General features: G+C 43.7%; 1 protein-coding gene and 2 long non-coding RNA genes across 14 annotated transcripts in view; 2 read left to right on the forward strand and 1 right to left on the reverse strand.

The window, feature by feature from the left end:
• Positions 1 to 5,909, forward strand: part of LOC138830178 (uncharacterized) — a 41,252-nt gene extending 35,343 nt beyond the window's left edge. The window contains exons 3-4 of the long non-coding RNA XR_011372899.1: positions 4,370 to 4,450; positions 5,759 to 5,909. This is a non-coding gene — a long non-coding RNA (uncharacterized lncRNA). The remainder of the gene's footprint in view (positions 1 to 4,369; positions 4,451 to 5,758) is intronic.
• Positions 3 to 14,371, reverse strand: Sema6d (semaphorin 6D). Of its 12 annotated transcripts, none has more exons than XM_070026619.1 (19): positions 14,263 to 14,371; positions 13,735 to 13,846; positions 13,042 to 13,102; positions 12,870 to 12,932; positions 12,677 to 12,778; positions 12,371 to 12,461; positions 11,823 to 11,942; positions 11,091 to 11,179; positions 10,150 to 10,367; positions 9,895 to 10,026; positions 9,401 to 9,556; positions 9,136 to 9,309; positions 8,051 to 8,191; positions 7,887 to 7,964; positions 7,438 to 7,538; positions 7,173 to 7,208; positions 6,991 to 7,047; positions 5,511 to 5,678; positions 3 to 3,835 (listed from the first exon to the last, which is right to left on the reverse strand). In XM_070026619.1, the coding sequence occupies exons 1-19, from the start codon at positions 14,369 to 14,371 to the stop codon at positions 2,547 to 2,549; spliced, it is 3,297 nt and encodes a 1,098-aa protein (XP_069882720.1). In that variant the 3' UTR covers positions 3 to 2,546. The 12 variants fall into 12 exon arrangements, with proteins under 12 accessions (XP_069882720.1, XP_069882722.1, XP_069882724.1 ...); XM_070026621.1 differs by having other exon boundaries at positions 4 to 3,835; positions 7,438 to 7,499; XM_070026623.1 differs by lacking the exon at positions 7,173 to 7,208 and having other exon boundaries at positions 4 to 3,835; positions 7,438 to 7,499.
• Positions 10,291 to 14,318, forward strand: LOC138830177 (uncharacterized). Its single transcript, XR_011372898.1, has 5 exons — positions 10,291 to 10,375; positions 11,403 to 11,537; positions 11,727 to 11,818; positions 12,579 to 12,787; positions 14,236 to 14,318. It is a non-coding gene; the product is annotated as an uncharacterized lncRNA (long non-coding RNA).
• Positions 14,372 to 23,962: the final 9,591 nt, after the last annotated feature.

Genomic DNA, 23,962 nt, shown 5'->3' on the forward strand with positions numbered 1-23,962 from the left:
AAGAATATTTAGATTTTTTTTTAAAGAAATTTTTGCTGGTGTTGACTGACTTTAAAATACGATGCACTGTAAACCTCTTTAATATCAAGAGGCAAGATATAATGATTGTATATTTTATTTTGACTTTACATGCGGTGTTAAAAACCCAAAGTACATATTATTTACACATCCACAATACAAGTTTACAAGATCTCTATACATGTTAAAGTACTCTATAAAACAGTATAGAGCCACTTCACTGAGGGTTACTTTTTAATGCCGTACCATTAAAAAAGATACAATCTGTGTTTACCTTTGCACAAATGGATAAAGCATTTAAAAAATTAAATGAACAGAATAGAGACTAGAGTCAATGTTAGAAATCTCAACATAAATACTGATAGAACTCACATTACAAACTACAAGGCAGCACAATGTTATCTGGGGTCACACAGAGTTACCACGCTGGGATTAATATTGGTAAGGTAAATTCAAACACATCTGTTGGTGGTGGACTGAGTAGTGTTTATCATTGGTTGGTTTAATTTATGATTAATCTGTAATATTTTAGTTGCAAAGCTGAAGTGTTTCAAAAACAGATGAGCTTCCAGAGATCACAGGAAAGCATATTCTTTGTCAAATAATGTTCTCAAAGGAAAAGAACAACTCTTATCAATAGCCTAGATTCTGTATAAAAAGGATCTGGTCTTTCACATCCCATACTCCCCCCAAGTAAGATAACCTCATCAGCATTATCACAAGAAATCAGCTGAACTTATTTGTGTGACAAATCAGGAGCCTTCCTTTGCCGTGGTACTTTTAGCTTAGGTTCAACAGACCGTTGGGCTATGTGCAGCATTTTAACTACTGTATGAGGGTCCTGCCAAACTCTATAACTGACTCTCCGTGGTCTCCACAGGTGGTATGTATTCTCTGGGAAACCCCATTTGACTTCACATTGATACCATTTCCTCCTTAGGAAAGTGGGAGTGGAATGTTTTGTTTTGTTTTTATCATGGCAAAAGATGTAATGCTGCTATTCGAGTGGATTGTTTAACAATTCACTGTTGTAGGTTGCTTTTATGATTTCTTTTTTTAAAAGTCTTTCCAGGTGCTGGTTGAAAAAACATTGACAACTGGCACTCAGTAAATGATGTGCTATACTCAACACACTTGACATATTGTAGTGATTCTATAATTCTTGTGAATAAGGCACAAAATGCACAGATTCAGGTAAACTCACATGTGGTATTTACAGTATACTGTCATTACCTGCATGACTCAGGAGAAAATTCTCACATGAACACAACATAGACAACATGACTGTACCACTGAGAGGTTTGCACAGACAGCTCCTGCTAAGTCACTCAATTGTAAATCCTTTCCTATGTCTTTCTTTCCACGTTTGCTTTTACTTTTGCTTTGGAGAATAGGAGGAGTTACAGGAGGAAAACTTTTACATATTGGGGAGGGGATAAGAACTCAACACAGTCTAAATCAACTCTTTATTAGTGTGTCCAAGGTTAAGTAGTGTAATTCAGGCTTTGATTCACAGTGGACATGAACATATCACTACTGAATACTGATGGGTGAATCAAGGATACCTCTTACTAGCTCTACCTCTAGCTCTTTAAGCTGGGGCAAGACTGGAATCAAAGTCTGAAATGAATAGCAGCACAAAATTTACTTGGAACTCTTACATTCTGGCATTGGGTACCACACCAGGTGAGTGTATCAATTTGAGTGTCCAGGGAGCTTTGATTGTATTCTCTCAGAGCTGAACCCAATGACTGATGTAGGATGAAGTTTAGTTTTTTTGTTCGGTCATGCTCAAATGTAAACAACTCCATAGCACAAAAAGATGCAGTGAGCAGCTAAACAAATCCTAGTGGGTACACATCTTTCTCACTTTCTCCCAAATGCCTGCACACACGCACACACACGCGCACGCACGCGCACGCACACACACATTCACTCACACTTCCAACAGTTTGTCAGTGGCATGAAAAAAAATGCTACAGTTTGGGGTCAAAGACTGATTTTTTTTTTTTTTTAGCAAACTGCTGGGTAATATACAAGTTCTCTTTTTTTTTCGGGACATTACCATCTTTTTTTTTTGTTTTGTTTTTGTTCTTTTTGACATTTGTGCAAGAGGCAAGGTGAATGCATACATATTAAAATGTTCACATTTAATGGGAAGACCACACAGAATGGCAGCCTCAAATTGAACCCATTTTCAAGTATTTGTTCACAGATTCTTCTGAGTACTGTTCTCAGCTCTTTTATCCTGGTTAAGGTAGCCCCTGGGGAGCTACGCATCACTTTAGCTTCCAACCACAGAAATGGAATTACCAGCACCTTCCTTTGTGTGTAGTTAAGCACACAGAAGTTTTGCTGCAATAGCTACATGTGGCAAGTTCTGATGTTGCCAAAGTTAAAGAGAGTCTCTTTGGCCACTTGGTTCTCTTAAAATACGAGCAAGCCTCTTGTGTTAAGGTACCCCTTACAACATCATCCTCTCAGCAACAGGATAGGATAAAGCCACGCGGGAATAGCACACTTGAGACCTAGTAGGTGTATTTGTTCAGTGGTCTGACTGATGGGGTTTGAGGAACAAAGGAAGGCTTTGGTGGCACATCAGGTTTTAAGGACGGTGTCCTCTTTAGTCCCGTCCTGGGAAGGGTGCCATTACTGGTATAGCTGCTCTGTCTGGAGAGGGAAGGCTGCAGGTGGACGCTCACTGGTGTCCCCTGAATATAGTCTACCTTCGCCCCAGTCGGGGTGGGCATGTATCCCCCATGGTTCATACTAGGTTGTCTGGATAACAAAACACCGTTTGGTGAGTTTAAGTTTTTAGGCATAGCAGATATAGAGTGCCGCTGTGAGGAACTTTTGTGATAACCCCGTTGTCTTTCCAGGGAAGTCATTGGGACCCCAGGAGTAGTGGGGACATCTACTCGCTTGGTTGGACTATTTCTGGGCAGTGTTGAAGGAGGGGAGTAGAGGGATGCCTCCCGGTTAGGGACCTTCGGCGGGACCTCCGACACTGGGCCCACAGGATCCAGCATTAGGGCCTGGTGAGCCATTTGGATGTCTCCCATGATGGCTTTGGGGTTACTGTTTGGGTCATTTAGATGCTTCAGGAGGTCATTGAGGGTATTTCTGGAATCCACAGAACGCCGGTGATCTCTCTTACTGGCTGACTTGGTAAGAGGGTGATCAAGGTTTTGAAGCTTCTTTTCAGCTTTGTGTGCATTGGAGTTTGAGAAAGATGTATTGTAGTCATGAGTAGCATTTGGAAGAACAATGGCACTAGGGATATGCCCATGACTTAATGGAGAATGAGGTGGAGGACTAGAAGGAAAGAACTGAGGGGTTTCCTTCCTGGAAGCTCCATGGCCATGGGGCTTGTCTGAGTGGCTCTTCATGGACTGTAGTGGCTTCTGGTGCAGCACAGGTGTGGACTCTGGTGTAGGGAGAGCAGCCAGCTCTGGAGGTTGGCCTCGATGGTCCATTACCATGGATTTTGTATCCCCACTGGGTGGCAGCTCTTTCCGACTGGTCAGGAGGTTGCTGTAGAGTTTAGGAGAATCAATATTCTGTTGGTATTCCTTGACTGGACTGTCGAAGAGACCATTCAGTTTAGCGAAACTTCCACTCGAGTCTGTGCATGACTGCGCCGATTCTGCATCTTTATGTATCTTTCTGTTCTTCCGGACAAACATATCACGGTAGCAGTAGACTGCCACACCAGCAATGAACGCACCCAAAACGAAAGCGGCAAAGACACAGGTGATGAGGACATTCATGTGGACCATCTGGTTGGATTCTCCAGATTGGACTTCCCATCGGACACCTGCAGTAGACACACAAGGCATGTCTGAACAAGGTGCTTCCACGGAGCTGACCCTCCCCTCACACAGCCCACTTGCCTAGCTTGGAGGGTCCAGCATACGCTACTGAGATTTTTCTTTCATCACAGTAGGTTCTCCAGAGACATATGATTGCTGCAAAACTCTTATTTCCCATTGAGCTATACATTTTTTTCTGTCCTTTAACCCCTCATCTCTCTTAAGTAGTTGTTAGATAGTGCTTTCACCCAAAAAAAAAAATTAGTTAGAAGGTCTGTACTTTCCAAATAGCCAGTTTTAATCCCTTGAAATGTTTCATCTCATGATTTTCTCTTCATTCATAAATCAGGATTAAAGAGCAGCTGCTGGGATTAGGAAGATGCATAAATTAGCATAAACATATATTATGCTAGTAGAATTACTCTAACTTAACTAGTGTAAGAACACAGGATTTGCTCATAAACTAAAAGCATCTGCTTGATCATTGTGAGGCACAAGTACAAAGTTTCATGCTTGTATTGTTTTCCATTCCATTTCAGGGCAAAGCATTCTTGAATTACCTGCTATAGAAGAAACCCAGTATAAGGAAACAATGTAAGGAAATATTTTTTATGTTTTAGGTAAGTAATACCATAACATTATCTGGAGGTAGTTGAGAACTATTTAAATTAGACCTGGAGGAGACGAGTGAATTAGTTTGTAAATACTGGAATTTTTAATGCAACCACAGACACCTAACAGTCATTCAAAGAAATGTTAGTTTAAGAGGTATCTAAGTCTATTACATGCTAATACACACAGCTATCCCAGAATAAGTGAGCTAGAGGGTTTTGACAATTCTACATAGCTTTAGGTCAGTACTAAGGCCTTGGAATATTAGTTGTTTTAAATAAATGTTCATGGTTATGGAATTCAGTGGCATTGTGAAAGACCGAGAAAGAAAACTAGAAATGATGTTATTGAAGAAAATCAGAAAGAAGAATGAAGAATGATTATAAAACTTTATAGTAAATATGTAAAAGCAAAAATCAACAGATGTAAATCATAAATGACAAGGTATTGATTGACCAAAAAAAACTGATTGGAAACCGGATACCACAGTTTGGTAGGCACTGAGGAATAGATGTTTGTTTGTAGAGTACTGTATCTAATCAGCTAACTCATCACGAGACTGTTTTGTAACGCTCCATAACCATCACTTTTAGTCCATCGTAGAAGCAATCTCTGTTATGTGTTACTGCTCGTGGCATCCACACAACTTTTTACCTTATTTGCTCCTTGCTAATTGCATTTTGGATTAAAGCTAACCATGAGGCCGGGAAAGGCTCTTAGATAAAATATTTGACATTGGAGTGTTTGCCATTCATGAGTATACTTTTTTGATGTTGAGGTGATCCTCAACATTCCTTGATACCAACAGGTTCTCAGATTCTTCAGAGAGAAAGCAACACAGATTAGATTGTCTGAGTGGCTGTCTTTAACAGCATTCCAGGCCTTTCCTCCTTTAAGGAATGCACTCAGATTTAACCATAGAAAACCAAAGGCAGTATGGCCAGTGTGGCAGAGGTGTGGTGGTGGCAGCTCCATTTAGATTCACCTCTTCAAACTGCACACTCCTCTGAGAGATTGGGAATCAGGTTTCCACACAGTTAAGAGATGAGTTCCCTGGTAAAGCCTTACCCTTTGGGATACCCGATAAAGAATCAGTAAAATCAGAAGTGTTTGGGTCATCTTGAACTACAAATTTCCGGGAGCTCGTCAGTTTAGGTCTCCAGGTATCAATCACTTTAGGTGTAATTTCTGGGATACTTGCCACTGTGGTAATAGAAGATGAAGATACCTCCATGTCTGTGGTGGCAAACAGATGTTCATTAACATGGTAGCATCAGAAAACTTTTCTGATTGGTCTGTTGCATTTTTTTTTAAAGTTTCAATCCAAATGATAAGAGAGCCTGTTCTACTATTTCATAAAAATACATCTGAGGAGCCTACACCACATCCTTTTCTCTCAAGAGACGAATGAGAACTCACTGAAGACATATTAAACAGACTGCAAAATTGAAGACATTCCCAGGGATACTGGGTGATTATGCTGCTCATCTCCTGTGATTTCTGTTTATGTAAATTTGACAAAGAAAGTGCTTTTATAGATGATTGGACCTTTATTTCCTTCACTGGGGAAGCTACCATCTGATTCCACCCTAGTTATGTCTTAGTAAACACTTGATATTGATAAACCTATTCTGCCTGACCCTGTCCACTAAGGGCCTCTTTCTAGAGCAGAGAAGGCACCTAGCTTTATGTTCTGAAATGCCTACAGAGTTTCTTCCAAAGAGGAAGCAGTAATATAAGCAAAAGCAAAGATGTTTAGATACGTAAGATCTTCCATCCTTCCCCCTCACCTACTCTGAACCCCAGAAGCAGCAACAGGATTTGAGAGTTACTTAGCTTTTTTTATACGGCTATTACTAACTTCCACCAAGGTAATTTCCCTCCAAACGTAAGTACATTAAGCCTTTAGGCTAAAACCTTAGCTCCAAGTTCTTTACTGGGGCAGCAGTCGCAGATGAACGCTCCCACGCAAATACAGATTGAGAAGCATAGAGAACCACTGGATGTCTTAACACATCAAAACTCTGCTTCATCCAGCCGAGCTCCTGATACTATGACATTCAGAGAGAGTCCCAGAATCACCGCGAAACAATCCTTAAAACTCACGAATACACATTTTCAGGGAAATGTGTATTTTGTTTATTAGGTCTTAGGGAAGGTGAGGGGAGAAGAGGAAAAGTATGAAATTCTGCCATCCATTCCATATAGATGACCAGAGGAAACATTCACGATGCAAAGGGGTGAGAGAGAAAGAAAGCTGGGGGGGGGGGGGGGGCGTGCGTGCAGCTGGAATGCAGTTCACGTGAACCTGTTGGAGTTTTCTGAAACGATGTGCCTTGCTCAATGATGAACTGTTAACATGCTACACAGGGGGTGGAGTGTAGAATTAGAAGAAGTCTTTGGGTACCATCATAAGTGGGGTTATGAGTCAAAGCGGAAAAATGAAGGGCTGCCAAACTGCGCAAAAGGGAGGGGGGAGAAGGGGTTGAAAATGTTGAACTCAAGGAAAGCAAAGGTGGTTAATTCAAAAAAATGAAACAAAACTAACCAGATGTTGGACCGCCAAATATTTTGTAATCTGGTGTAGTTGAAGTAGGCAAAATTTCTAAAGGAATTAAAGGAACAGGAATCAGTGAAAAGTAACCAAAAAGAAAGCAAAAAAGTTTATGAATTCCACGTAACTTAAAAAAGTTAAAAGAAAAGCCTACAAATTAAAAAAGATTAACCTACTGGTTAGACTACTTTTCTCCAGATTTTTGTTCTTTCCTATGAAATTGTAAACCGGTGAGGAAAAGAAAAAAAAAGAAAAGAAAAAGTAAAGGTTATTTTTCTTTTATATCCCCCATGACCAAACAGCTCAGCTTTTGCGAAGTTTTAAGTTAAATGCTAGGTGGTGTGTGTCCTGGGTCCTTCTGAAGGCTTAGTGTAAAATAATGTTCACGTGCAAATGTGGTCCAAAAGACATGGGTAAGGAGAAGGGAAGATTTTGTCTTACCATGGCAGTCCCCTAGATGGGCCGTGTTGCCGTATTCTGTGTCTTGTTCATACCCTCCAGCACTGTGGTTATGGAAAGCAAAGAAGTCTTCAGTTAGGAGCCTTCATAGGGACCCAAGGGCAACCAGTGCAGAACCAAGAAGACAGACTGATTAGTGAGGATGGGCAAAAAGCACACATTGACATTTCAACCTGACTGGCTGAACGGTGTTAACAATTTAACTAGGCTGGTTGTAGAGGTAGAAGGAATTTTGTCCCCCCCCCCCCCCTATCAATTTCTCTGATGTCAGTAAGATCCCTTCCTTTCTTCACATTTCAGGTTTTCTTTTGACTTATTTCTCAAACAAAAATGTGAGGAAGGAAGGAAGGAAGAAGGGAAGTTTCTAAAAGTTACAGCTTTAGAGATCCTGGAGAAGACAGTTGATCACTAACATGACAAAGCCTACTTACGCCATCCCTACTGCTACTCTTCCACAAGTACCCTGGCTTAACCAGCCACAATACGGGTCACGAGATGCAATGCAAGACCTGTAGACAAGTAAACAGAGCATGGTTGGAATTTTCTCGTCCATCAAGGTCCAAGACCCAGGGTAAGTACAGAAACGTGAGCTTACTTTTTACATGATCCGTACCGCTCACAGCGGCTGAGGGGAATGCGGATCACACAGCTGGAGAAGGCCACAAACAGAGCGTGGCGGTCTTTATCCAGCTGTAATGAGATGACCTTCTTCTCTTCCTCACTCTCTGCGCTGCACCTGTTTTATGGGAGAGATTTTTGAAGACATACTTTTTAGTGGGTCAGAATCTACATGTGCAAGGCATGTATGGCTTGGCTTTGCAGTGACTGGGGAAATCTTAGTGTTCTTGGTAGCAAGCCAGGCAGGTACATCGTTTGGGGACTGATAATCATGTGATTTGCATTGATGGTTAAACTTCTGGTGGGACAGAGGGTTTTCAAAGATTACATTTGTAAAGGACTTGGGAGCTTCTAGTGGCTTTCTTTTGAGGGGGCGGGGGGGGGGGGAGAGGGCGGTCATGGGGCTTGAACTCTGGGCCTAGGCACTGTCCCTGAGCTCTTCAGCTCAAGGTAAGCACTCTACCACTTGAGCCACAGCGCCACTTTCATTTTCTGGTGGTTAATTGGAGATAAGAGCCTTATGGACTTCCTTGCCTGGGCTGGCTTTGAACCATGATTCTCACATCTCAGTCTCCTGAGTAGCTAGGATTACAGGTGTGAGCCACCAGCGCCCGGCTCTAGTGACTTTTTTTTTTTTTTAATATAATTGGAATCATCACATGTTTGAAGTGTTTCCAGATGTTTCCTTGGCTCTAATTCTGTTAACTATATCTTGTTTTTCTTAATTGCTCAAATAATATCTTATGTTCTGGTTTGAAGAAACCAGTAAACTATCAATGCTATAAATATACGTGCCTATGTAGCATTCTGAACTATATCTGGAAGATACAAGGGGTAGTGCTAAAATATTCTCATTTCCACAAGTGGAAAACGAGGACTGAATTATATGCACATTCATCAACTATTCACCCTCTCTCTGTGCACTAGCGGGCTCCAGAAAACCAAACCAAACAAACCAAGACCACTAATTTAAAAGGCTGAGAGGAAGTGAGCAGAAGAGTTGGAATATACACCAGAAATTTCTGAGCAGTGCTGAAGAGCTTTCTCATAAAATAGACCTACTTTGCTTGGTTGTAAGCTTCAATTTCTTCCAGTAATACGCTGTCATTCAACGAGAAAGGACTGGTCTTTGCCAAAACTTTAAGTACAATGCCAGCTTCGGAGCCAACGAAGATGACTGTGTAGTTCTGGTGAGGCCCTGCCGAACGGTCCACGGCGATGGCTGTCAGTCTGTACCTGCCAGAGGAGGTGGGGTAAGTCAGATGGGAAAGGCAACCACCAGAGAACACAGGACAGGAGCCGGCCGCCCAATCCCACACCGCCTCACCTGACTCGGGTCTTTGTGAACCAGGGCTCATCGGCAATGGGTGGGACGGCGGAGTCCATCAGGGGGTGGGACTTGATGAATGACAAGGTCTCATCGGGGAAGTCGATGGAGGTTTTATACTCTTCCGCAAGGCCATGTTTCGCACAACAGCCAGGCCTGAAAGAAAAACGGGATTCTTTTCCCGCCCCCACCCCACAACTGTATCTAAGGAGGAAGTGCCCAGTCTGAAAGGAGAGGTCAGGAGAGTCAAAGGTGACCAGGAAGTGATGCTATTTCTCTGATATCCACATTGGCAAGCACAGGGTGATTGCAGTCTGCAGGGGGGCTGCTTACTGGCTTTGTCTGAGATGCTGCCCAGGCCCCCCCGACCCCCACCCCCAGTCCTGGGCTGGGAGGTTGGCCCAGCTGCTCTTTGAAGATGGATGGATGCAACCAGTGACCACAGGGGATTTTTGTGCAAGAAAAAAAAATCCTTTTCAGTGGGTTGTCTTTACCTTGGCTTGGGTACTTTGTCTTCGGGGACTGCTGTCCAAACGGAATCTGGAGTTTTCTGTTCTTTAAACCGTCCTTTGAACACCTTCTCAATGTCTTCCATGCTGAATGCACACACTGCAGAACCGGGAATGCTGAGAACAATGAGAAGCAGAAAACAATGAGGAAGAAGGGGGGGGGGTACAACAGGCACGTGGCCCCCGGGCCCTGCGCGGGAGCACGGAGCATCTCCAGAAGCTTCCGGGACAGGTTCTTACCTGTTGAGCTGTGTGGTAAACACCCCAACCACAGTGGGGACGCCGTTGATTTGGATTATGTCTGTGATAGACTGCAGAACGTCGAAGTAGAAAAAGGAATCGCCAGGGACTGAACAGTTCAGCCGAGCCTTCAGAAACGAAGTCCAGTGTTTCTCCAGGACCCGCTGGGAGCCACCCATGTCATTTTTACATATACGAGCCACACGGGAATACACAGCCTGTCCAGGTACAGAGACAAGCAATGGGTTATGAGGATGGGTCGGGACTGTGAACCAAATGCCGATAGGAATGCCATGAGAGACTAGACGTGCTTAAGATACTTGGCTCAAAAATATGTAGCCACCCTCTCCTGAGGGATCTATACAGGAAGAAGGCAAACTAGATTGACCTGTGAGAAAAACAAAAGAATGGGGGGGAGGTAGTTGACTGTTCTTACATTGCTAAGGAGATGTACAATCTCAGGACCATGTAATGGTGTATGCCTGTAATCCCAGCATTTGGGAGATAGTAACCACCTAACCTGTACCTCACGGGAAAAAAAATATGTGGTCTTTAAACTTGGCATAGGAGAAATGTAAATAATTTACCATCACTTCCTGAATTAAACGAGATCCCCTACTTTTTCAATCTTGCCTTTTGACTAGGTAAGAGACTAGACTATCAACGGATTTCTAAAGAGCAAGGTCAGAGGCATGTAGAGAATACTGCCTGTGGTGATATTAAACAATGCAACCTTCTGAAGGCCTAAGGTTGCTGTCCCATTCTGGTCATCATTCATGGGTTTCTAGCAAATTATTCTCCCCAAAAAGCACCTAGATCTCTGACTTCAGCCTTCCATGCACTGAACCGAATGCTGGAAACGTTTGCACGCCAAAACATCAATCTGTCCCTCTGCAGAACTAGCCTCAACTCCCAATACCAATCAACCCTGCAGAACTCACCTTGCCTAAGTTGTTGTGTTCCACAGCAATTTCTCGGAAGAAGAAATAGACATAGTTTCCATATTCTATGGCATGAAGAAAGTGTGGCTCTGAAAGAAAAAAAAAAAAAAAAGAGTAATTAGCCTAAGCTCTCCACTGCCAGGTATGACAGACAGATGCTGGAGAGTCACACCAAGGTAGTGATTTCCAGGAGCCCCAATCTGGGTGGGGGTTCAAGCTTCAGAGAGCCTGTGAATGTCTTTGGAGTTAGCTAATGGACTGTAGAAAGTCCTACGGGGAACTATACTGCAGCAAAGATCTTTGTTTCAACAGATTTCTTCATTAACCTACTTAACTAGGGAAGAAAACTTATTACCCTGAGGATAAAAAAAAAATTCAGTTGCTAGAATCTCAAGAACCAAATGACTGAAGCTGTGGGCTCACGGATTCTCCTCATGGATTCTCAAGGTGGGCAGATGGGGGTGGGCAAGGATGCTATCTGCATTTGCAGTTAGACAAATTGGTACACCAGACAGGAGTGCTCCCTAGGTTTTTGTTTTGGAGCTCCTCGATGAACTTCTTCCTGGCATGCCCATTAGGCTCCCCTTTTTGACCAGTGCTCCTGTCCACCACCAAGGCAGGATGGTTTTGTTCCAGGTGACCTACCAGAGTCCTGCACTCAACTTCCGGCTGGCCCTGGCTGCTGCTCACTCCCAAGCCACCCCGCCCACGTCCACTGCTCTTCAAAGGTACCTTTTATCCATTTGGAATCATATTTTATGGTGCGAAGAGCAGATCCGTCTCCCAAGCTTCGATAAATCACAGCATCACTGGCCAAGAAGTCAGCTACTGTGGCAGAATATAGTTTCCCATCTGAAACCAAAATGATAATTGGGTAAAATAACCATAATTATGTAGCAGTGTGTTTAGACCCCTTACAGCGTTTCCACCTGCTTCCATTATCTAGTCAGATAAGTACATACCTGACGCTCAGCCTCTTACCCAGCTGTCCCATCATATTACCTCATTTTACAGATTAGGGGTATAAACATCCACAATTAAGGAACTTACTCAGGGGTCACTGGCTTAGTTAACAACAGAGCCAGCCACATGTCAGGAGACGTATAACATGCACTGAGATACATGGGCTTTTAAGTTTTCTTTATAAAAATAGTTTGCATTTGAGCCTTTGAGATACCTGTGTCTGCCAAAGTTAGCTTTTTAATTCCTCCCCCATTTAAATTCATTTTGTAGCTTCAGTGTCATTAATCATTCATAGTCAGGGTGCTGCAGGTTCTTACCAGCGAACAGGGCAACATTGGTTTGTCTGGCATCAAATGGGCATCTTGCCAGGCCACTAATTTCTTCCCCATCATACTCTAAGGTATTCAACTATAAAAGAAAAATAAATAGATCTTGTCACATCTGTTCAATGTACCTGTCTGAATGCAATATTGCTTTATTTAGATTGAAATTGTACTTGAAGAATTCTTCTTTGCTTATTTTTAGTGCGTTAGCGATCAAAGAAATTTCTGGAACATAGAGAAAAGGACTCCATGTGAATAGTAGTCCAGTGAAGACCAAACAGGATCAAAAAGCACGCTTACCCTGTAGTATCTGCACATGGGATTGAATGCATTGGTGCCACAAACAAAAACCATCTCATCGTTTCTGGGAACAAATACTTTGATAAAGTTGTGGCATTCATCCTAAAGAGAGTAAGTACATTGATGTTACACATTGCATATGCGGATGTTCTGGAATGTTCTGAGTCTAGGGGTCCTTGTCTGCTCCACTCACTTTATGCTTGCCTTTCATAGCACAGTTTTCTCGATCCTGTTGTCTTGACCTCCATGTCAGCTTCTGTATTAAGCAAATCAGGGTTTAGTAGGGACATATTTGGAGGGGGGGCGGGAATAATAACTTAAGTCCTAAGTAAGCGTGAAGAAATTTCCTAATTGTAATGGCTCACCTTGCTTGGAATGACTTCTGTTTTGGGGATTTCATTTAAGTTGACTGTATAAACTTGATCCCTGGTGGAGATAAGGGAGGAAGTCAAATCATGTTGAATGCGTAAAAATGTGAAGTTGCTGCTTATTTAGTTTTACATATCTGCCTTTATCATGTTTTGGAGAGCCTCTGGATCGTCTCTGTCCCAAACAAGATTAACAGAGTTCTTTTTCATTACTGAGGTGCATATATATATATATATATATACACATATATATATACATATATATATACATACATATATATATATACATACATATGTTTTATATATATATTTGTATAATCAAAAGCAAGTTCTCCAAGCCTGAGTCAAACTGCCAATTGGTATTAGCATAGGTATATTTCTAGTATTTGCTCCAACAATTCTGAGTTAAAAGAGAATAAGGAACGATTTTTTTTTCCCTGCTGCTTTAGGGAAAAAAAAAAGAATGGTGTATGGTTTTTTGATGGCAGTAATAAAATAGCAGTGCTGAAGGCTTTTTAGCTCTGTATTTTGTTTTTGGTATACAACACTGACTCTTCTCCATGAATATTTTTGGCTACTTGCAATTCTCGATCACAATCACATATTAGTTTTTCATGAACTAGACACATTAATGCAAGCACCACAAGAGAAAAGAATTTTAATCTAATAAACCAATGAGAGGAAAATTACCTGCCAGCAATATAAAGTGTGTCTCGAATTTTCAACATCAGCTGAAAGTCCAGCCTGTGTTGTGATTCATTGCCTGAAGGGCGCCCTCTAAAAACCGGATATTGCCTTGAATCTGCAAGTAAAAATGGGCTAAACCATCAGTCAGGATTATGGAGCTGAAGAATCAATAGACAGCATTGATTAGCTGTATATACTAGTTGTAGAAAGGTTTTAACTAAATTCCTCTCTTAAGGTCTTGAATATAAATGAATAAAAGGCAGCAAATGTCAGCAAACGGTCTTTTTCTTTTTTTTTACGGAAAATAGATAACATAATGGGTCCTTTTGTTTATACTCAAAAAGTATATGGGATATATAGAAGCTATATCTGTACCTCTATGTGGGTTGCCAGAAAAGCAATCAAACTGTTCCGTTGTTTTCAAAAACAGTGAAATGATGACCGAATAAATTAACAGGCAAAAATCTCTCTCCGGTTCTGAAAATGAATATGCTTCCTTCTTAGGAGAGAACACTGCTTCGGATCACTTACAGTGGTAGTCCACAGTATTGAGGGGCTCCTCATCTTCCGGAAAGCTGACTGCCCTCAGCTGTGAAGCCATCAGGAGCAGCGTGCAGACACAAAGCAGGAAGAGCTTCATGGCTGGGCCAAGACGAAGGCAGAGCAGCCCCTCCTCAGAAACCCGACTCAGCTACCTGGAACACAGAAGCCGTTTGGAAAGGTGTGAGGCTGTGTAATACGATGGTTTTCTCATTTGTCACCAGATTCTCCCCCAGCCTCCTCCCTCCCAGCGGTGGTCCATCAGGTATCTTTGAAATCACAGGCCAAGGACAGCAGTGTGCCAGACCTTGGTAGAACATGTGGTTCGCGTATTGATGTTTTAGGCAGACTGGCCAGAATTTTCGAGGTAACTAAGTTTGTCATCGCAGCGAGATCACCAGCACTACAAACAGAAATGCTAGCTGCTGACTTGGCAAGGAAGATGGGCCACGTTGGGACCCGAATTTTAATTAAACTCCATTCTGCAGCCCTTCCCCCAGTCCTGAAAGCTATCCAATACAGTGTGTGCTCTGCCCACCCCCAACCCCCATAAATTGCCCAAGCTGCCTCAAAGTTATCTGGAGAGCTGACCACCCTGGCATCTCTCATCGGCTCTTTGCTTAAGGCCTGCCAAGTTCCCAGCTCTAAATTCTTAAGTAGAGCGCTTCCTACAGCTTCGCCAGACCCACACAGAATTCATGACAAGTGACTTTGAATCAGGGGGAAAGGGACTGAAAAGCAAATGATTTCCTGATAACCAATCAAGCAAAGCAGGTTAGGGTGAGGGCCACAGCTGACACCCAGCCCCTGGAGATGCTCACGTTTTTACATAAAACCATTTGGACACAAACCAATAATACCTTAAGTACCCCCGACCTCTTTGCGTTATTGAACTTCCGTACTCCCGGGGCACCTGAGGGACCATCAAATCCAAGCCTCTCAGCTTTCAGGGCTGGGAAAATGAATTTGCTCAGGGAATTGCATTGAGTCAATTTGGGAGCGATTGGAGGCCACCCATCAGCTGAGTCCCTGCCCAGGTTCGATTCTCCAAACTGGACGTTAGTAAGAATGCTTGCCTTAAACTATCTCATCTCTCTCTCTCTCTCTCCCTCCCTCTCTCGGTTCTATCCCTCCCTTCACCTCTCAGTCTCCTCCCCCTCCCCCCTCTCCATGTCTACCCTCCTCCACTCATACCACCCTCTCCTATTCCCGCCTTTCTCCATTCTCTATGTCCTCTCCCTCCTCCTCCTTTCTCCCATCTCTCCTCCCTCCCTCCCTTCCTCCTTCCCTCCCTCCCTCTCTCCCTCCCTCCCTCCCTCCCTCTCTCTCTGTTTCTGTTCTCTCTTTCCTCTCCCCCTCTCCTCTCTCCAGTATCTCCCTCTCCCCTGCCTGCCTTTCTTCTCTCTGCTTTCCCTCCTCTCTTCCCTGGCTAGCCTGCTTCGTGCCTTCCCCCTCTCTTTCGCTCTCCCCACACTCACCACTCCCCTTCCTCTCTCTTTCCAACCCATTTGTCCTCCTTGTACCCCTTCCCACCCCTCCCTTCCTCCCAGGCCTCACCATGGTTCACAAAGGACTCTGTGCTCTTCCTCTCTTGGACATTTCTGGGCCCTTCCCCACCTAGCCCTCTACACACTCTCACCTGTCCCTCACCTCTTTTCTCCTGTCTCTGTCTCTCTCCTCTCTCTCTGGCCTCTATCACAGTCTTCTTTTCCCCTCTCTGATCTCTCTCTCTCCTCTCTGGCTGTCTCTCCCTCCCATCCCCCTTGATGCCCTTCCCTCTGTCCCCCTCTCTCTCTCTCTCTCTCTGGATCTCACATATCTTTCTGTCTGTCTGTCTCTGGACCTTTCACCTTTCTCTCCAGATCTTACCTATATATGTCTACATATATATGTGTGTATCTAAGTATATACACACACACACACACACACATATATATATATATGCACACACGTATATATATGTGGACCTCTCTCTCCACATTTCTCTCTCGAGCTCTCCTCTCTTTTTGAGAGAGGTACAGCAGAGACACAGAAAGCGATGAGTTGTCCAGGGAGAGGTCAACAGAGAAAGAGGAGAGTTTTTGAGATGAGAGGTCAGAAAGAAAGAGGTCCAGAGTGTGTGAGAGAGGTGAGGTCCTTACCAGAGTGTGTTGAGAAATCCGGGGGTGGGGGAGAGCTGCGGGGTCCAAAGGAGGGGGGACGGATGAGAGGGCCTCTCTTTCCTGTCTCTCGCCTCTCATCTTCCTCTTCTCTGCTCCTTGCTAACCGGATGCCCTCTCTTAAATACACCACTCACTCACTTCTACCTCTTTCCTCTGTGACCTCTCTCTGTCATACTACCTTCCCTCTCTCCACTGCTATCCCTTGCTAGAGCCTGCCTTAGGGTGTACTTTCTCTACAACTGCTTGTTTTGTCACTTTAGAAAATGAAATACCATAAAATCTAGAGGGGCTCTAGTCATCATCCTTATTGAGATGCTTTCCATGTTAAATCATACATTACAGATACATACAACTTGTTCTAGATCAATACCTTAATAAATCCATGGAAACAGCATTAAATTATATAATAATCCCGGGAAAATAACCAGAGTCAGAAACATAAAAGACCTTTCAACATTATCAATGGATTGCAAAACAGAAACGAGAGCCCTACTGCTTAAGTGGGGGAACTTTTCCATACTCTGCTTTGCAAAACATTTGGCTTTATCCTCAGTGCTCTCCACTTAATACCAAATTCCAGGTGGTAATGGCAGTCCAATTGTGCAACCAAAACACTTCCTGTTCCAACGCTGTGAGCAGCAGTTTCCTATGGAGAAGATGTGACACCATCTCTTTTCACGCTCACAAGGAACTAAATGCCTAATACATGACCAGGTGAAGACCCTAAGAGTCCAAACAAGGTTGGGGGGAAAAAAGCCAGTTTTCCCCAGTGAATAGCTGTTTAAAATACTCAAGGATCACATTGAGAATAAGTGTAAGAATCTGCACATATTTATCAAACTTGGAAAAATGTCGTTTTAAAAAAAGTAATCAGCTGGGCGCTGGTAGCTGACACCTGTAATCCTAGCTATTCAGGAGGCTGAGATCTGAGCATCGAGGTTCAAAGCCAGCCTAGGCAGGAAAAGTCTGTGAGACTCTTATCTCCAATAAACCACCCAGAAAACCGGAAATGGTGTTGTGACTCAAGTGGTAGAGAGCTCGCCTTGAGCTGAAGAGCTGAGGGACAGCGCCCAGGCCCAGGGTTCAAGCTCCATGACTGACCAAAAAAAAAAGTAATCACCTAGTTCCCTTCTCTTAGGGATCCATCATCCTAATCCAACAGCACGATCATTTGTTGTCGTCTTTTGCCACGTGCACATTTTCAACCAAGAAAAGATGACCCTTTTCACACATCTGCCCATTTTTCTGAAGCACTGTCCCTCTCTCTTGCTTTTCCATACTGTTTTCAAAGTCCTAGTAACAGCAGCGTCAAAGGGCAACACGTTGCTTCAGAGGTAGATTTTGCAAAGTCGTCATCCAGACTACCTGGAGAGTTAGTATATCTTTCTCCTAGGCCTTGGGGGAAAGTCATACCCATGCATGATGACCTCCACGATAGTAAGCTAATGACTCACATGGAGCAGGCAGAGCCTCTTTGTCTCACAGAGCGGGGCAGAGAGGGGCTTCACCTGGCGTAGCTAGTCTCTGCTACAACCCCAGGCTGGGGAAGAACTCGCTGGCTGACTCGCTGGAAGCATTGAGCATCCAGCTGTAGGCTGAGCTATCACTTCCCACAACTCATTATCGTGACAGTGCAGCAAGCACTCCTCCAAACTCCCGGCCTCTAGCCAACCTAATCCTCTGAAAATAAAAGCCCTACCACTAGCTGCTTCCTGTACCCACACAAAGCTTTGTTTCAAACAAAAATTACTGATTTGCCATAGAAGGGAAAAATGGAAGTGTTTAATATCCTACAGATAATCAAAACAGGGCTGGGTAGGAATAGGAAGAATCTGAAAATAGCCCAGAGAACTATATAATAAGGGGAAATATTTGTATGGAACACCTCAGACTACTTAGTTCTCACTGGATTTAAGGAAAAGCCTGAGGATTCCAACACTCACTGAAATCAGGGAACTCATTATGTTGGAAGAGGGCGAGGCAAGAGGTAAGAGAGTGTGAAGAAAATTTCTGTTAGAAAAATCTGAGTTCAACTTCGCTTGTGACATTTACTTCCTGGATCTGGACTTCAAGTTGACTTAATCTTTTTTTAAGATTCGCTTTCTTCAAGGGTCATGACCTTGACTACATTCATGGTTTCTTCTTAGGTCTGAGATAATCTGTAGATAGAGCATCTCACACAGAGAGCTGGGTTCAAAGAAAATGTCTAGTCATTTCTTGTTTTTTAGTAAATATACTTAATTTTCACCCTTTCCTCTTGCCCAGCTATTTTCAAACTTTAGGTTTCTCATCACAACAATGACATAGAATAAGTCACAGCTTCAGAAATGTAGATGCCCCTAGAAAGGAGGAGAATGCCTTCCTCAGGTATAAGCTTACAAAAAAGAGCCTATTCCTCCAAATCAGACCTCAGGGGCGCCCCAGGGAGCGTATGTTGACTTTGGTGGTATCCCATTCCCCCCTCATTACTGACACTGAGTTAAAAACACAATGAAGAAAGCTCTTAACAGGAGTACTGAGCTGCCAAGACAGCCAGGGATGGAGCCGTAGGTGGTTGAGAAAAGGGAGTTTCAGGAGCTGCCTGGTGAGCTTAACACCGTGGGTTCAAATCCTAGCACTGCTTAAAAAAAGAAACACGTTGAGTTGCAAGCACTGAGCTCTACACTGACACTTCTCACCTATAAGATGTGCTCACTCTTAAGTTCTCTAGAGATAAGGGTGCAGCTATGGAGACTACAGCTATGAAGAAAAAAATATACTTTTGGGAGTTTCATGTAGCATACACCAAGAATTGGTGTTGGTAGGAAATATCTAAATACTGTTTTCACTATTGAAAAACTGTACCAGGAAAGTAAAAATTTAACATAAAACATGAGGGAGTCCAAGCTTCTGATTCCTGACAAACTTAAGACCCAGATTGGACGGGTATAAGGATATATAATCTTGTATTCTAGCTGCTTGCCAGAAAAGATAAGATGAAATCTCTCTAGAGAGATCATCCAGAGAGTATAGGGGTGTTTTTTTTTTTTTTACAAGCAGGTTTTTTCCCCCCTTAAAACATAGGAACAGTAATTACATTCCCATGCTAAGAGAAAAGCAATAAAACTGAAATAGACTCAGAGATAATTCAGACATTAGAGTAATCAGACATGTTTAAGAAACAACTCTGCTTATTTTATCTAAGGGAAAAAAGAAAACATGGGAATGTAGAGTTTCACCAGAGAACTGTAATTCCTAAGACAGAATTAAATGGTAACTATACAACACTAGAATTTCTTAATAGATGTAACATATTGTTTAGTAACTATACATATTATTTAGCAGCATATTGGTCTTAGATAAAGAGAAGATTTGTGAACTGGAAAATAGATGAAAAAAATTACCAGACAGAAATATGGAGCAGTGAGAGATTGGAAAAAAAGAAATTGGGCAGTCTGAGATACCTATCATCTTGTGAAAAGATGTAACCTACTGGAGTCCTGAGAATGGAGAGAAAAATGGACAGAAGCAACACTTAACAGCACTCTTTTTCAAAATTAACAAAAGACTATCGCTGTACATTAAAAACCTTTCAAGGACTACACACAATGGAAAATCATACTTAGTAATAATCTAAATGATCTATTTTCAGTGGAAAATAAAGACAATAGGGTAAAAAAAAGCTAAAAGATATATTAATTTCAAAGGAACAAGAATAATCCGGACAGCTGACTTACCACAGACACGATGGAAAGCAGTAGACCATGGAATGAGATTTTTAAAAGTGCTGAAAGAAAATAAATGTCCAGCCTAGAATTCTGTAACCAGTGAAGATACCTTTTAAGTAGAATTTTAAAAAAAAATAAAGATGTTTCAGTCAAATAAAACGTTGAGATGTGTTATCAGCAGACTCAAACTGGAAAGGAACTCCTTATGTAGGAATATTTACACAGGATACTAATGCTATTAAGTATACTGGCCAAATCTGAAATGAATGATTCCCAGATGATGAACTGGTATATAGTCTTTGGCCCTCTTTGACTGCTTCCTTGGTTCAAAGGAAGTGAGTATGGAGGAAGGAAGTAGGTTTGACTTTATCCCCAGCCCAGGGAAACTAGGAACGCCCACTAGTTTGAAAGCCCTCCCTTGGTCTCTTCTGGAGATGCCACTTCTGTAAGAGGAGGTGCTCAGAGCCTCATTTCCCACCCACCTCGAGATCTGAAAGTGGAGGTGACCCCTTCTACTCTGCCAGTGACGTCTGCAGACCTCTGCCTCCCGTGGCCTCACAGAAAGTCTTAGTTAACTCGATGCTCTGCTCCTTCTCCCCTCTTTCATCTGATAACTTCCCAGTTTCTCCAGCTTTTCAAAGATGTCAGTAGACCCAGCCCAACGTCCCACCCTGGAAAGTCATGAAGTCAAGCTTTGCATGCTCTGATCCCAATCGCCTGTCCTTCCAAACTGGTTTATCTGACTACCTTTCATCAGGGTCTGGAGCCTGCAAATTGCCCTTCTTTGTTTTGACATTCCTTTTTGTCCCTCTCGGACAGAATTGGCAATGGTCAGGAATTTCGTCCAATGCTTTCTACCTGCCTCTGGTTTCCTTGCACAACCCTTGCAAGGGATGAACTCACTTCCGTAGTCGATGCAGAATGCTGAGCCCTGAAGTCACCACACTCAGGAGCAACTTAGCAGAAAGGAATCCTTTCCCTTCACATATAGCCCCCACCTTTTGGAATATGACCTTGAAGACTTTCCGAAATGTTCTGCATCTTGTCTCTGTCTCCACATCTCCGGGACTACAGAGGTCTTTGATTTGTCTACGAAACAGAGCCCACCATCCTGTTTCTCTACCATCCTGAGCCTTGGTCCCTCTTGACTTGTACTCTGCTATGCTGGCTCTGGTTTTAGCCCTGAGATGTGTCATGCCACTGACTTTATCACCAAGCCATGCGACTCCTCCCCTGGCCCTGCTTGACTCCTCTCCCTAGCTTGGTGACTGTTAAGTCCTCTAAAGTTTTCAAAGCCTGGAGCAGCTTTCCAGTCCCTCGGGACAAGTATGTCTCAAAGTTGTCAGTGCCCGAGACGATGGTCAATGAACCATGGGTAAGAGGATAAACAAACTAATCATGTGTTGTGAACCACCACAACCCTGCAGAATTGCTGAGGGCATGTTTAGCATTTTGGATTCCTGTCTGATTGAGGTTTCTATAAAACTATCAAAGCACAGAGGGCAGTAGACCCTGGGAGGACCGCCATCCCGGCTGCAGGGTTGAACCTAGAACTGCAGCAGAAGGGGCACCAATGCATTCTGGAGTCTAGAAATTCCAGGGGGGGGCACTGCTCCCACAGAGTGGATGGGAATGAAATGACAGCCCAGAGCATACACAACTTGTATAGATTTACCGCCTGACAGCCTTGCATGGAATGGAAAAGGAGCAATGGGGTTAGGAAGATTGAAAGACCGCAAAGAGAAGCAAGGTAAGAGCCGTTCCTTGGGGCCTAGTAGGACACATGATTATAACTGCAGGTCTATTAAGAAAGAGAGACCTAAGTGTATACACGATTCTCTAGTCTGGATTCCAAGCACAGTGCTGTGGGGGTGTGGGGGGGAGGGGAATCTGGATTTTAACAATCATCAACAACATCACTATTTGATAAGAACAGTATGACCATAGGTGGACAGAATGCCTTTAGACCACACAAAAGCAGTATACCTTCAACTGTATGACCTTCCATGCATGCTAAGAAAACCTGTCTGATGTGTACAGATGCCAGAAGACCTCTTAAGTAGAGCTGGGCCTTCCGAACCATCCAGCCTCACTAAGCAACTCTTGGCTGATGAGGTGTCTTGCGGGGGGGGGGGGGAGGAGCATTTACCCTTTCATTGAAAGAATCTCTGCTGCTACCCTTCCCATCCTCACCCAGTCCTCTCCCGCACACAGGCTTGGAAGCAGGCCCCGCCACATCAGAACAGACACACCTCTTCCCTTAGCAAGCCAGGTAGCCAGGAGCCTTCCACTCTGAGATGGCCCCTCCTCCCTCTGGGAAGCTGGGTACCCAGGTTAGAGGAAGAGCCTGCCAGCACTATTAGATGGGACTTTTAAAGCCAGGTGCTGGTAAATCACACCTGCAATCCTAGCTGCTCAGGAGGCTGAGATCTGAGGACTGGGGTTCAAAGCCAGCCCAGGCAGGAAAGTCTGTGAGACTCTTATCTCCGATGAACCACCAGAAAACTGGAAGTGGTGCTGTGACTCAAGTGGTAGAGCAGTAGCCTTGAGCTGAAGAGCTGAGGGACAGAGTTCAAACTCCACAACCAACGGGGGAAAAGAAGACATTTTATAAAGAACTCCCTACAACTTTAGGAGTTAATTTCCCACTAATGGTTTAGTGGGGAGATGACAAAGCAGCTCTGACTCATCTTCCCGAGGCTGCATCCTGACAGATACGGAAGTGGGGCTGCATCGTCCGGGAGCTGGGCTGAGCGCTCTGGAGGGCAGGGGGACGCGGTTCCAAGTCTAGGATGCTGCTTCTCCCCATAGCCAGTGAGAGGAGATACCAGGCTCCCAGGCCCAGGCTTGGACAAGTCCCTTTGGTGTATGAAGGCACTCAGGCCAACTAGGCAAAGTGAGGTTCTTCATACACCAAAGGACAGCGGGATAAGGTTAAGTGAAAAGCTCAGGGGTCCTCAAAGGATCCAGGACCCTTGGAGCTGGTTCCTAATTCCCCTGCCACAGCCGTTACTGAACCTCAGTTTCAGAGCATTTCGGTGGCTCTCATCACAAGCACAGCTAGCTAGCTGACCTCAGGCTGCCTGCCTCTGCCGGATCCTTCTCTCTCAGCTCTTCCCCCCCAACCGGGGTCAGCCTTCTCCCCAGAGCAGTCTCAGTGCATTGTCTCCAAGTTCCCTCTTTTCTTGGTATTTCGAACTCATTTCAGTTTCTCTTCTGCCCATCAGCAGCCTGATGACCAAATCCAAGACAGTCTTCCTCTGCAAGGGCTCATCTCCCTGAGACAAGGGAACACAGCCTGAGACCTGGACACTCCATCTCTGGCTGCCCTGTGTCTCCACCCTGCTCTACTCCTTTCCCCAGCTCATGCTAACCTCTTAGATGTGATTCTTCACCATTCCGGCCCGCACAGCCACTACCACCAACCACCGGAATCCCAAGTCCACACGCTCAACACAGACCACGTTCCTCAGCTCCAGACCCAGCCATCCAACTCTCTGCTTGAGGCTCTTTGCATTTAGCAGGCCTCAAGTAGAACCTAAGCAGCTTGGTCTTCATTTCTCACCCTGAGAAATCTCCTACACAACACACACCAGCCTAGAGCTCAGAGTATTTGGGTTCAATTCTAGGCAGTATCACTTACTGACCATATGGCCCTATGGACGCAGTATTTAATCTCTTCATGTCAATTTTCCCTTCTTAAAGGAGGATAATAACATGAATGTTAATATAGTGATCTGATGTCTGTAAATCATTTGCCCAAGTTTTTGTGCTTGGTAAGAATCCCATGATTACAGCTATTATTATGGATACATTTTAGAT

Source organism: Dipodomys merriami, unplaced genomic scaffold (genome assembly GCF_024711535.1).
Source record: "Dipodomys merriami isolate MVZ:Mamm:240054 unplaced genomic scaffold, mDipMer1.0.p SCAF_185, whole genome shotgun sequence".
NCBI lineage: Eukaryota > Metazoa > Chordata > Mammalia > Rodentia > Heteromyidae > Dipodomys > Dipodomys merriami.

Bases quoted from the DNA above. Each gene is read 5' to 3' on its own strand.
- Sema6d (XM_070026619.1), bottom strand. From the start codon at position 14,371: ATGAAGCTCTTCCTGCTTTGTGTCTGCACGCTGCTCCTGATGGCTTCA. The intron at 13,103-13,734 runs GTAATTTTCCTC...TATCTCCACCAG, and splicing joins ACACTTTATATTGCTGGCAG to GGATCAAGTTTATACAGTCA. The intron at 12,779-12,869 runs GTGAGTGGAGCA...TACTCTCTTTAG, and splicing joins CTATGAAAGGCAAGCATAAA to GATGAATGCCACAACTTTAT.